General features: G+C 40.3%; 1 protein-coding gene across 6 annotated transcripts in view; it reads left to right on the forward strand.

Annotated features, from left to right (window-relative positions):
• The window catches only part of ALKBH8 (alkB homolog 8, tRNA methyltransferase), a 54,359-nt gene extending 42,838 nt beyond the window's left edge, over window positions 1-11,521 (forward strand). For all 6 annotated transcript variants that reach the window (XM_039383454.1, XM_027712745.2, XM_039383452.1 and 3 more), the window contains 4 exons: window positions 1,003-1,157; window positions 1,978-2,243; window positions 9,492-9,641; window positions 10,830-11,521. In XM_039383454.1, the coding sequence (XP_039239388.1) occupies window positions 1,003-1,157; window positions 1,978-2,243; window positions 9,492-9,641; window positions 10,830-11,402 (1,144 nt within the window). In that variant the 3' untranslated portion in view covers window positions 11,403-11,521. The remainder of the gene's footprint in view (window positions 1-1,002; window positions 1,158-1,977; window positions 2,244-9,491; window positions 9,642-10,829) is intronic.
• The last annotated feature ends 2,686 nt before the right edge of the window (window positions 11,522-14,207 follow it).

Below are 14,207 nucleotides of genomic sequence, written 5' to 3' on the forward strand. Positions count from 1 at the left end.
CTAATGTAGACCTCAGCCAATTCTATGCTTTTATACCCATAGCCACCATTTTTAGTAGTATATTCTATCTTTACCATACATATTTTTATGTCACATTGTCATGGTTTAACCTCAGCTGGCAACTAATTACAATGCAGTTGCTTGCTTACTCCCCCCACCCTGCTGGGGAGAATTGGAGGGAAAAAGTAAACTCTGTGGGTTGAGATAAGAACAGTTTAATAATTGAAACAAAATAAAATACAATAATGACACAATGATGATAATAATAACAATGCTAGCAATAGTAGTGAAAGGGAGAGAGAGAGGAATGAAAACCAAGTGAAACAAGTGATGCCCAGTGCAGTTGCTCACCACCCACTGACTGATGCCCAGCCTGTCCCAAGCAGCAATGGGTGCCTCCTGGCCAACTCCCCCCAGTCTGTATACTAAGCAGGACACACTATGGTTATGGAATATCCCTAGTTTGGGTCAGCTGTCCTGGCCAGGCTCCCTCCCAGCTTCTTGTCCACGTGTCTCTGGCTGAGCACGGGAAACGGAGAAGTCCTCACTTAGATTAAACACTACTGAGAAATAGCTACACCATCAGTGTTTTTTCAACATTATTCTCATACTAAGTCCAGAAGACAACACTGTTGCTGTTAGCACAGATACTAAGAAGAAAATTAGCTCTATCCCAGACAAAACCAGGACAAAAATAAATATATTCAAAAAATTAAGTCCTAGGCAAATAAACAATCAAATTTTATGGAAGAAAAGGGAGGGAGGGCAGGGAAATGTAATTACTTAAAATTAAACAAGACTTTAATTAATGTCATTAGTTTGTGTCAGCTCTTTTGTCTCTAAAATTGAATAAGCAGAAAACTGAGAAGCAGTAGTATGTTAAATAGCATACTGTAATCACATTTGTCTTAGTGTATAAGAATTGCCTTCTTACAAAGATGGATTGGGTTTTTTTCTGATGCAAATTGAATTATACCTTTATTTTGTATTACTTTATTTTAGAATCACACCCCGAAAATATGATATCATTCAAGCATCTGAGCTTGGGCAAAAAGTTGGAACAATCACTGCTGATGTTGGAGATATAACATTAAATCGAAGGGAAACGAGGACATCATTTACATTCAGGAAAGTGAGGAGAAACCCTTGCAATTGCAGTAAGTGTCTTGAGGCAGTCTTCAAGTCAAAATTGTTATTTATCACCAATACATAAGCTTTTTCTGGTATGAGCAAATCAGTTTATTCCTTTGGGTAGTTTAGGCAGTCCTTGTAGCCATTCCTGGATGGCTCAGGGTTAGGCATACTATATGGCTTAAGTTGGTTGCATTCATGTGGTTGCTGGAGTTTCTCTATACAAGGAGTCAGTTGGCTTGCTCCAAAGCCAGGCAGGTAATCTGGAATCTTGCATTTCATTGACACTTCAAGTGCTTAAATAATGTAACAGAATAGAAGTAACTACTATTCTTCAGAAGTAACTACTATATCTCAGTTTTGATTGGTTTTTGAGTGAGCCTGTAATTTTGTGAAAGTAAGTACATTAGAGAGGAGAAGCAGACATATCTGCAGTGATAGAGCCATGTAAGTGCCTTAGGGCAGAACAGATAATAATAGACAGGTGACTCAATGATTACATAGAACTGAAGTCCATTTGTACCCTCAGAACAGAATTTCAGAGGCTGAGTTGCAATGATGTCATGGTCTTTGGCATTAGGGACACTATCTCAGTTCTGAAAACATTAACATAGGAGGATTAATGATCACTGCAGACAGCCTCTGGAACATGTGGGCAGGTTGCTTGTTTTCAGGTCATCAAACACTTCTGCAGTTTGACCTCCATTTCAGTTTTTAAAAGGTAAAGGAGGAATGAAGCATTTTTGCATTTTAATATTTCACTTTTAATTTTATTTTGCTAAATGCACTTAACCCATAACGAATCACTTAAAAAAATTAATGTTCTTTAACTGTTGCTATATCTAGTTTACTCATCTGTCTGTGACAGCCAGAAAGGACAGCAGAGACTGGTACAACCTTCATTTCCCCACAATGAGATGGAGGCCTCAAAGCTGGAGCAAGAATACGTACACAAGGTGTATGAAGAGATTGCCACACACTTCAGCAGTACCAGGCATAGCCCATGGCCCCGAATTGTAGAGTTTCTCAGGTCCCTGCCAACAGGATCAATAGTGGCTGATATTGGCTGTGGTAATGGGAAATATCTAGGCATCAGTGAGGATTTGTACATGGTAAGTAGTAGCTACTGTCATTTCCTTTCATTGGGTCTAGTGTTTATTCTGTTGTGTTGTTGTAGCATGTTGGAAGTTCAGTTGTGGGAAGAATGCCAAGAACAGAAAGCTGTTTCCTGGTCCAAGATCAATTGCCAATTGTGTTAGGTTTCCACATGTGTTCATTATGTGCATTACCCTTTTCTTTTTTTCAAAGCCACTTTTGCTTTGCAATTCAAAATATGTTAATAAAAAAATAGTAATGGATGCAATGGATTGAAAAATTGTAACGGATGGTTTAGCCTTTTGTTGTTGAATAAACTTGTTAAAAGAGAAAATGGTTGGGCAATTTGAATGCTTCCAAGAACTTTTTCACTTGGCTCGTGCACAGGTAATGCAATCTACATGTCCCTGAAATCTCCACGGGCAGCACTATTTTTCACATATCCTCTTCAGTTCCTTTTGGCCCGGTGGCATGTCTCATTTGTGAATGATGTCATGTTTGGCTGTCCCACCTCTGGCTCTGTGCATAGGCCCAGTAAATATGCCAACAAAAAATTCACAGGGAAGTCTCAACTTTGGTACAGAGTTCTGGTCTTTCTCTCACTCCTTTTTCTTCACTTTTAGACAGTTCTGACATCATTCTTGCTCATGTTCTCTCTTTCCCTGTCTCACAGTCTGTACTTAGTCCAGTTTTACTTCTCCCCCTTCCTATCAGGGAGAGATGAAGCACATACAAATATGAACCAAGAGATAGTTTTTATTGCAAATACTTCAAAGACTTTTTGGAAAAAAAAGTACAAACTTCCTGTTGTTTTAAATCCCCAAAAATCTCAGAGGAGTGTGCATCATGGTATCTGCTCTCCCCTGTTCCAGATCTGTCTGGTTTTTTCACATGCTTGTACTGTGAAACACTTTGAAATCCATCAGTCTTGAAAACTTCTATGTAGAGCAAAGCATTCATTATTGATAATAAAACTTGGAGTTATTTGTCTGTTTCAGGAGTTTCTCTCTTGCTGTTTATATTCAGCTAAAAACATAAGTTGTTATTTACAACCCTGTCTGTATTAGTAATGGATTTATTTCCTTACTGTTCTTATAGGCTAGAATAACATCAAGCAATGTATAAGTAGGTGTGTTTATGCCTGACTGCTGTAGCCTGCATATAATTATTAACGTTCAGTACTTTTCAGTCTTTCACTCCTGACTGCTATTAAAAAAAAAATCAGCATACCTAACTAGAGAGGAGCAACTTTTATCAGGGTCCCATGAAGATCAACTGGTCCTAGAATGAATTTGGTAAATTGCACTCGTGGAGGTTTGTGGTAGACTTTTAAGGTGCTGAGTTCCAAAATTGGCAGCACCAGTCTGTTTCCTGAAGCCCACAGTTAACCAGTTAAGGGAAAGAAAGATCACATATCAGCTGGCAGTCAAAGGAAAGCCAGCCCCTTTCTTCTATTACTTCAGGAGTTACCTGATTCCTTATGTGTCTGCAGGAGAAAGACAAAACATGAAAAATAACAGTGAAAGGGAGGAAACTTTTAAAGAAGTAGTTCAGACAGTTGAAAAACAGAATCTGGGAATTGCTTCATTCAGTTGGCCTCCCTCAACATTTTATTTTCCACTGGTGACAAGTAGTTGTTCTTGGTGGAGACAGACTTTAGACTTTGCGTTTGCTTATTTTCATCTACAAGTCAGCACAGTGTCTCAGGAGGATGGATGTAACTGCTTCCTGAAGGCAAGCAGTGTGCTGTAAAGGTTACTTTATGCTTTTATGTTTTAAGTAGCAGTGCTAATGGTAGATCAAAGCTAAGGTAGCTCTCTTGGTGGTTTTAAGCATCAGGCACTGTCTGAACATATCTCTGCTGTGGCCTATGCTATTGTATTTGCTTCAGTTTCTTTGGATGATTACATGCAGCCTTATCCACTTGAGTATCCTTGTGTGACAATGAAATGCACAAGTCCATCTGTGCTCAGCAAAAATAACAGTGCTGTAATGGCTGCATGATTCTGGCACAGTGAGAGAGCAGCAATAAAGAGCAGCAATTTCATGACAAATAAATTCAGATTAAGAATGTTTGAGTTAGAGATGGAATCCATGTCTGATGTAGCTAGGACAAAGACTGGAGAAAGGTTGAATTTAAAAGAGTTTCAGATTACTTTTTTTTTCTGTCTCGCCCAGCTTTTTTATTGTTTGAATGAATGCAAAAGAGAGACATGATTTTAGGGTTGTTTATCCACAATTCTCTCCCCACCCAACCTCATTTGGGGAATTATTTTAACAGATTTTATTTAAGTGCTTTCAAGCTTAATATTCATATTTGTAAGCAGGGCTTTTATGGAATGCTGTGTCTGAGCCTTAGCCATTCCCCCCTTACCACAAAGGTTTCATTCCAGAGCCAGTTGACATTATTATAAGGATCTCATCAATTTTTATGAGCTTTAGCTTTGTCTCCTAGTTTCCAGTGTTGAGGTAGGAGTGGTGATGTGTAAATCCCTGAAAGAACATTCGACATCATCACAGGGCTGGCGTGTGAATGAAAGACATTGAAACCTTTCAAATTTGTGGTTTACATTTTTAATTGAACTAATAAACTGGTAGGAAATCCAGTTGCAAACAACTGAAAATGCCATTGGGTAGATATTTTTTCTTTATATGTAAAGAAATTACTCTCCTTGACAGAACAGTGATGCTAGGAAAAAAACTGTGGCTATGCAGGACCCAAAATTATTTGCTTTAATACAGATGTTCCTATTTCTGTAGTGTGTGTCATTCAAAGGTAATTGGTAATATAGTTTATATTTCACAAGACCTTGTAAGACACCCTTTTTCTGCGAGATGTTCATCTCTGTTTCCTGCATTATGGTCCCAAACTGGGATTCACTGGAACTTTATAAGAGTTTGATTTTTCCAGGGTGTGGGGAAGAGAGAGGATTAATATTTGCTGTGGTATGGCTGCATAATGTTGGGTGGGTTTTAGTTGCACTGGGTTCATGCTTATTAAGAACAGATTTCTCTCCCAAGGACTTATTAGTAGAAAGTAAAAGCAGGAAGGACAAAACTAATTAGTAAAGGTATACCTGGAGCAAGTTCATCATATTTTAGCAATTGAAGGGCGAGACGGAGGAACCTTTCCTGCCCTTTTCTCTCAATGGATAGCAGTCATTAAATTGATAAGAGATCTGGGAAGAGAGCTCAGAAGGAACTGGGCAACAGCAACATAAACCCAGAATGAATGCTGAGTCGCTCAGCTTGGTTCTGTTGCTTTGTCATTGAGAAATGAACTGCGCGTCTTAGACATACCGCTTTGTTTCCAGAGACACCCTGGCTATGTACAATGGAAAACCAAAACACTATGTGAAAGGAATGCTAAAAGCCTGACTCAGACCAACTGGAGCAAGGAGATGTGTCTGTCTTGCTGTGGTTGTGCTGGCGTCTCTTTTTCTATGTGTGTGTGTGTGTGTGTGTGTGTGTTTGCTGGAATGTAATTTAGTTCCTTGAGGTTCTCATGCTATTAGTTATAGCTGAGGTATTTCTCTGGGGAGCCACATAATTCCATTCGGTGGCTGGATTTCAGAATTAGATGTTGTTTTCTTCATTGCTTTCTAATGTGCTGAATAAATCAGGTTTCCAGATACTTAAATGAACTAATTCTACCAGGATAGTTATAATGAGATAATGTAGAAAGAAAATATATGATGGTGGGCAACCTCGACCTGTCTTTACCTATATTTAAGCTTCCAAGAGAATTTATCTTTTGCAGATTTGCAACACCATTACAGAGCAAGCAATTTATTTAGTGTGTTTTGCCCCCTAATGATCTATTCCAAACCATTGTGTTAAGTAGATTTTATAAAATTTACTGTAGCTACTCCTGGCTGAAATGGTGGAGATGAAGGTGCCTAGAAACATGAGAGAGCAGGATGGGATATCTACCTGTGTTATCTGTTCCCAGGAAGGCAGTACAGGGCTGCTGCAAACTCAAACAAATCACAGGTGTTACATTTGTTTCTCCCTCCCTTCTCCTCTTTTCTCTCGGTCTTTTTTTGTTGTTTTTATTTTCTCAAGGTTTGTGTTACCCAGCATGCCCAGAGTGGGTGTGGTTTGCCTGGTGAAAAATCCAAGAAGCCTGAGAAGCCAGCCTTCTTTGGGGAAATACTAAAAAGAGTAGAGCAACTTGCTGAGAGGTGGTCTCACTAAGAGTAGATGCAGCTGAATAGTCAGCCATGCTATTTGAGATATATGTGAGAAATTGATGGGACTGAGCAAGGAATTTGATTTAGAGAACTGGGAAAACAGGTATAAGAAATGATTGAGAAGACTCATAGATAATAAGAAATGGAGAACTGTTAAAATGTATACAGCTTGTCTCACCAAGAGATGTACTAGATTTGACTGGATTTGGACACTGAACTAATAGTAGTTCATCTATCTTTCTCCACTCTTCTGGAAAAGATGTCAGCAAGGACAATAAATATCCTGTGCTGAGCATAAAAATTAGAGATATGGACTGGCAAAAATTAAAGCTTTCCAGTTATATTTTGAGGGTTTTTTAAAAATGTTTGAATACATATTTAATTAGAAAGAGAAAAATAAACCTGTTGTTAATTAAAACAGTCTTTTGAACTCTTTTCTATAAATGAAGCTTCATCACATCAAAGCTTCTGCATGCTTTAGAATATAGAAATCAGTTAGTAATGGAATTGGGAAAAACTGAGTTTGGGATCTCTGGCCCTTGCTATAAATGTTTTCTGTACTCATAAAAACCACAGATAGGCTCATTTTCCAGCTGCAAGCTGGCATTGCACCACAAAAGTTGTCTGGGTATTGACAGCTTATTGTTTTCTAAGTGACTTAAACCAATGTATTTTGGTTTTTACTGAATGCATGTCTCTTGTAAGCCAGTAAATGCAGGAATGTGTGATTATAATTATTTTAAAATATTATACAGAGATAATAGTAGTAAAATAATTCTAAATTTTCCTAGCTTCTGCACCAGGCATCTGTGGTGACTTCCTGTGTTCACCATTTATGCATATATGTATAGCACCTATTATCACATTTACATTTAAAAACACATAAAGTTTAGGCTGAGATACCTATTGTAGAACAGCTGCACATTCAAAGTGATCTATTTCAAAGTCTCCATTTTCATTGCAAAACAGCATCTTTTTGCTGTTGGGTGAACATTGGCTTTAGTAAGTATGACAATACAAGTAAGCCTGACTTCATAATATTTGATATAATTTAGATGCAAATGAGGACTTTGCATTCTGGCAGTCATGCCTTTGTTCTCATTCTCAGTTCATTGGATTTCATCAACATACATTGTAGTCCTTTTCAAGGTCATTTTGGGAACAGAGGATTGCGTTCCATTATCCAACCTGTTTTCTCTGTAGATATGGAGGGCCAAAGCAATTCTTTCTGGGAAAGCTTACTGTCAGTGGAAGCTGCAAGTGTTCTTCTCCCTCCTTCTGCCAGCAGTGAATTTGATCCTTTGAGTTTTGTTATTAAGTACTGCAAGCTAATGTCTTAATTGCAAAAGTAGTTAAAGGCACCAGTAATGAGGTGTGCAATTGCCAACATGCAGGTTGCCAGAGTAATTTAAAGACACTTCAGTTGGCTTCCAGTGTGAAGTGATGGGGATTTATGTTTACTTCCAAGTAAACACAAATTTCTTTTTTTTATTCATGAACAACTCTATTCTCTCAGTGCTTCAGTAAATGTGAGAGGCCAAGAAATACATGGGAAGAAAGCAATGCTAGGATTGATCTTTTCAGGTCTTTTTATTGCTAACTGGCAGGACAATATGTACATACTCATAGTGCTATTTTTGTGGAGGATTATCTTGTGTTGTCAGGTTGGCATTTTCACAACTGTTTCATTTACGTTGGATCAAAAGTCAGGGACCTGGCTAGAAAGCGGCTCATCTGGAAGCTTTCAGGATATACGACTGGAACAGAATTCTAGTTTTCTTCAAAACTGTAATGGTAGGCTAAAGGATAAAATGATTTGAACTGATAAAATGAAAAATTATGATGGAAAACAAATATATTTTAATAACTGCAAAAGAGATTTTTAATTTTGGCAGTATGTTTTCTCTGCTGGGTTGATTAAGCAGAGCAAGTTGTTTGTTATTCTTCTTGTGTCAAAGATGGTTTAGTATTCTTTCAGTATTGAATGCAATAAATATTGTCAGCAGTAATTATTTAGGATTCTGAACCTGTTTTCTGCTATCTACTTGTTGCTGGTCATTGAAAACAAAAATAAATTATATTCTTATACAAGCAGAGTTCGATATACAACCTGGTAGCAGGGCTTTGGTTAGAGTGTTCAGTGTGCATGGCAGATGTGAAAATGAGGGTGGTGCATGCCTCACTCTATTTCTTTCTTTTAGAAAGGGTATTGATCAGTTTGGGTTTATTGTTTTTTTGCAAGCATGTAAAAAAGCTTCTTCTAGATGCTGATTTTTCAAAGATGGTAAGTCTTGCTGTCTTTGGCATGGACACTGGGCAAATTTTAAAGGGGCAAAACCCAGATGTTTTATGAGGTGTTCTGAAATGGTTTTTAGGGGTCATTTCACCTGGACTGTACAGAACCTTGGAATATGATGTTGTGCTTAAATTTTTTGTGGATCATGATACTGAGGGGTAAGAAGACTGTATCTGAGCACTTCCTTACTTCCACTGAAGTGAGAAAACCTGATTGTGATCAGTGTCACTGTATGACATACTATAGTGATGCCACCGAAGTCACCAGATGGTCATTTGCACTAGTAGATCAGCTTTTGTTAGTTCAGTACTTAGGTGCTTCAAATGTTGTCAAGTTAACAAATGGCAATTGAAATGGAAAGAAAATACTGAGGTTAGGTCACTTCTCATTTTGCTGATTTCAAGATACTTTGAATTAGTTTTGAAGAAAAGTTGGGTTGAAACCTGGTCCATCCTAAGCTGGTTCATAATCAGGGTGGTATAATGAGCTGTCTACTATCAAAATCAGGGTGGTATAATGAGCTGTTTACTATCCAGTCTTCCAGCTTTGTTTTAAGTTAGCATCAGGGTTGTTTTCTTCTTGTTTATACCTGGGAACCATATATTCCTCTTAAGGCTATTTTCTCACTCTCGCTCTTGTTTTGATTTCAAACTAAAATGTGTTCCCTCAGTAGGAGACTGTGATGACTCTATTACTGTAAGCATCAAGTGAAAATCATTTTCCAGTTTTGTAATTATCCTCTTATGAAAAGCTTAACGAAACACTTTCTGTTCTAGGTTGGCTGTGATCGCAGCAAAAACCTGGTGGATATTTGTGGAGAAAAGCATTTCCAGGCTTTTGTCTGTGATGCCCTGTCGGTGGCAATACGCAGTGGTTCCTGTGACGCCTGCATTTCTATTGCTGTAATACACCATTTCTCAACAGCAGTAAGTCACCCCTCCCTGTGCTACACTGTGCTGCTGTACTGCTGTGCAGAGCTGCTAATACTACAGTGAAAGCAAAAGGGAAGACCAAAATGGGAAGAAGTTGAAGATTTGCATTCAGTGTAAGCAGCTGTCAGAGCAGAGTTAAGCTGCTATGCTACTGCTGCTTCTTAGACTTTTCTGTTCATATTCTCTCTCTCCTTGTCAGGTGCCCTTGCTCCTCCTGGTGCTTTGGTCTAAATGTTTATGTTTCCTTTTTGTCTGCTTACAATTAATGGCATAGGAGAAGGGGGCTCTGCTTTGGGAGTCAGGAGCTATATTTCTTCCTGGCTTGGATCTTTGGCTCTTGGGCAGATCTTGTAGTTTTTGGTTTTTTCCCTCTGTGCATTCATTTTCCATCTCTGAATGAAAGGGACACTGCTCACTGGTCTGCTTTATCTCTGGGCTGTGTAAAGTTCTCCTGGCAGGAACTGCGTGATGGTAACAAGTTTCTAGACCATGAAGCCATCTTGGGGCCCCATGGATCTCTCAATACCAGAAATGCAGCAAATGTTTCCAAATCCAGTATAAAAAAGTAGAAAGAAGTCTGTTTTGGAGAAGGCTGATGTGTTTGTTTGGGTGGTCAGAGGACCTGTGTTTAAGCTGTAAATCTGACTCCTTGAACTGCAAACTTAGGGTGTGCATCATCAGGTTTGGTAGATTTAAATCTGGGATTTTAAATAATGAATAACCTTCTTGAAGAGGCATGCATCATTTTCAGATGGACTGTTATGCTCAGCACAGGACTATTTTCAAATGGAAAGAGAATAATAAAATCATTTAGGTTAGAAAAGACCTTTGGATCATCTAGTCCAGCTGTTAACCCAGCACTGCCAAGTTCAGCACTAGACCGTGTCACTAAGTGCCACATCTACATGTCTTTTAAATACCTCCAGGGATGGTGACTTCACCACTACCCTGGGCACCCTGTACACCCTTGTGGTAAAGATGTGTTTCAGTGAGAACCGTGTTTAGAAAAACGTCTTGGCTTGCACATAGTGATGGACTGTATTATGAATGAAAATGAGTAGTGAAAAAATCCCTTACTTTTAATTTTTATTGTATCTTGGGGGGACAGTAAGGAGGAGTTGCTGCCATTCTCCTTACTTTTTGTTTATGTACTAGCTTCACGTTTCTGCTTTTCCTTTCCAGGAGCGGAGACTGGCTACTATCCGTGAACTAGCCCGGCTTCTAAGACCTGGTGGAATGGCACTCATTTATGTCTGGGCAATGGAACAAGAATACAAAAACCAGAAGTCTAAATACCTTAAGGAAAAGAATGGTAGTAAAGGCAAAGAAAAGGAAATCAATACTGGCACAACCCAGAGACTGCTTACTGATCAAGTGCCTGGAAGCAGCAGCCAAGACTCAGCATGTTCTGATCAACTCATTAATGACTTGAAGGACGAAGGCTGCGATGCAAGGCCAGTAGGAGCAGACTCCAAACTGCCTGTTCACACTAACCGAACCTCCTTTCAGTCTCAAGATTTGCTGGTTCCCTGGCACCTGAAAGGTGGTACTAAAAAGAAAGAGGAAAGTGTTGATACAGTGTTGGTTCCAGCTGATTCCAAGGAATCACAAGAAGTCAGCCCTGTTTTCCACCGCTATTACCATGTATTCTGTGAAGGGGAACTGGAAGCAGTGTGCAGATCCCTGGATTGTGTGAGGGTTCAGAAGAGTTACTATGACCAGGGAAACTGGTGTGTGATTCTAGAAAAGTTGTAGCCTGTGGTGTTTCCTCCACTATCTTTGTTTTTTGCAGTGTGAAAGGTATTTTTAATGCAGGCTGCAGCTGTTGCCTCTTTAAAAATAGCAGAATAAAGACTGTGTTTGAATTAATAATGGTGGCTAGCACTGTGTGCATATTTTAACAAAATAATGGCCAAATTCAGATACTACATCTGTAGAGTGTTTACTTCTGTGAATTACAGTGGAGAGGATTAAGTGGGAAAATACTGGCCATGCAAATCAGTGTTGAGCTTTTAAAGACAAAGGGCCTGGTTCTCCCTTCTCTTACACTGGTTTATGGTGGTGTAGCTGTAGTGGTCTCTCTGCAGCCCACAGGTAATTGGAATGGAGCTCTGGGCAGGAAAAGCAGAGCTGTTTGCTGTGTAAAACTATGGGCCAGGGAAGAGGGAATGAATGGCATGTGAAGTAGTTTGGGTGAAGAGTCAAAACGTTGCCTCAGATTTGATCCTGCTGTTTTGGTATCCATGAGGGGTCACAGATCTCTTTCAGTTTAGAATTTACTCTCTTGGTTGTGGTAATAATGGTTTCCTCAAAGGGAACTGGAAAATCAGTGGGGATACCACAACCATTTTTCTCTTCCTTGACTCTCAAACACCCACAATTCATGCTGTCACTCCCCAGATTTCCGTAGCTCTTCATTGTAATGTTGTTTGAAAGCTCCTCTGAGGTGTGAGTTGCCCAGCTGGAATACCCTGGCCAACTCTGCTAGATGCCTGTGTTCCTGTGAGCACAGGTCTCTGTGCCAGTAGCACCAAGACTCGTGTTGTGGGGTGACCCTTAGATCCCCCGGTGAAAAAACCAGGAAATATATTAAAGAGAAAGCAATATTGGTGCAGATTTTCTACAGGGTAGTTTCAACCTCTGAAAGTTGGCAGTGGAACAAGTTTTATTTACTGCACTTCAGAAGAGCAAAGAACTGGAGTAGAGAGGAACTGATGCTGGGCTGGCTGACTCAGCAGCCCTTTTGCCTGTGGTCTGCAATGACTAGCACAATTTATTTAACACAACTCTTATGCTATCCAAGGGGAGTGCCACCTGCAATGCATTTCTAGAATTAAAACATACTGGGCTGGCTTTTGCAGGGTGAGTGGTTATTGGTGCCTCTGGAAACCAGGGCTGCTAAGCTGCCTGTTATATTGCTTTATTACCTATAGTTGTAGCAAGACCTATGGTATAGGCAGATCATGTTGCTGCAACTGATGGCATCTAAACCGAGGTGTCCACCCTAAATCATGTGAGAACTTGGAGATCAGCTGCGTGCCCTTGGCCTACTCCTGCCTGCCTCACAGTTTAAAGACTGCTGTGCTGGCAGTTTGCTTGCAGTCACCATTTCTCCTGGGCTCCCATCTTATAATGGAGAAAGCCTGATGGGAATGACAGTGGTAAGAGAGAAATTTGCTGCCACCACAATTCACCTGTTGTGTGTCTTGCTCACTATCTGCTTCCAAAGAGCCCTTGGGGAAGATCTCATTCCTGAGCTGCACATATTGTCCAGGTAGCCCTGTCCTAACTGATTTCTTTCCTTTGGGCTACATGGAAGCTTGTCTGTGACTGTGAGCCTGCTTGTGCACATTCAGGAGTTGATTTGCATGCATTCAAGGAATATCACATAGCTGGAAGCATGTTTTGCATCAAGGTCTCTGAGCTGGCTTCAGTACTGGGACGCTGTGTCTGAGTGCAGCAATGCACCCAGTTCCCAGCTGGACTGTAGGACCAGAGCTAGGACGCAGTGCCACACAATGTCAGTGTGTCCCTGGTGAGAGAGGGCAGGAACAGCCTCTGCTGGGTGTCTGTGCAGTGACTGACTCACTAAATTGAACTCCTGTTATTTCTGATTATGTGAATTGCATTCATGTAGAATAAAGTAGGAGGACCATGAACTACATCTCTCAAGCTCTGTGTCTGTATGGCCCTGTGTTTGCTGGTGCCTGGACTCTTGCTGAGCACATGGCAGCTGCTGTTTGTACATTTGCCTGTAGGTGCATTTTCTGTAAGAATATACAGTGTGCTGGCAAGAAACACAAGCATTGCTTGAAACAGTCTGAAGCGTTGCCATATCTTGACCTTGTGTGACAAATTAGGAATCAAGTCTGCAGCTGTGCTCGATTCCTCAATGTACTCCTGTTCTGCCTGGGGATAGCTCAGAGGTGCTGCCTCCAAATTCACTGCTGGCTCTGAGCTGGGCACAAGGTTAAGCAGTGCCCAGCAGTGTTCTAACCTGGGGCTTGAATGCATCAAGTTGACATAAACCCTGAACAGTCGAATGCTAAGTCACAGCAGCATTTCTAATTCATTTCACCCTAACTCGGAGCAGAAAGTGTTACTCTCTATGTCCCAGGCAGCCCGATGGTGATGGGTCTCAGCAGATATTGGTTCTGGAAGGAGGTTCTGGCATGAAGAACACAAGCTTGGGCAGTGCTGGTTGAACAGGCACACTGGGTTGAACATGCAATACGTAACTCCTTACCAAACAGGGTTTTCCTGGCTCTTCTGAGGGCTGTGAGCTGGAGGATGGTCGCAGCAGCACGTCAGCTCTTGAAAGACGCTAAAAGAGTTAAAAGTACTCTGACATCCTCTGGAAATGTTATGAAACATTTCTTTGATTAAAGTCAGGCAGCCTCTTCAGATGCTCAAAGAGGAATCAAGTGGTGAAGGAGAAAATGACAAGGGAGGATGGCACATTGATGTTAACAAAATGTATTGCAGACGTTTACTGAGGAGTTCTTCCAACACAGAATTACGTGCCACGAAGCTGCCCTCTACAGTATTCACTTGCCCCTT

The sequence above is a fragment of the Pipra filicauda genome, unplaced genomic scaffold (genome assembly GCF_003945595.2).
Source record: "Pipra filicauda isolate LSUMZ 115617 unplaced genomic scaffold, ASM394559v2 scaffold30_size5312502_pilon, whole genome shotgun sequence".
Taxonomy (NCBI): Eukaryota; Metazoa; Chordata; class Aves; order Passeriformes; family Pipridae; genus Pipra; species Pipra filicauda.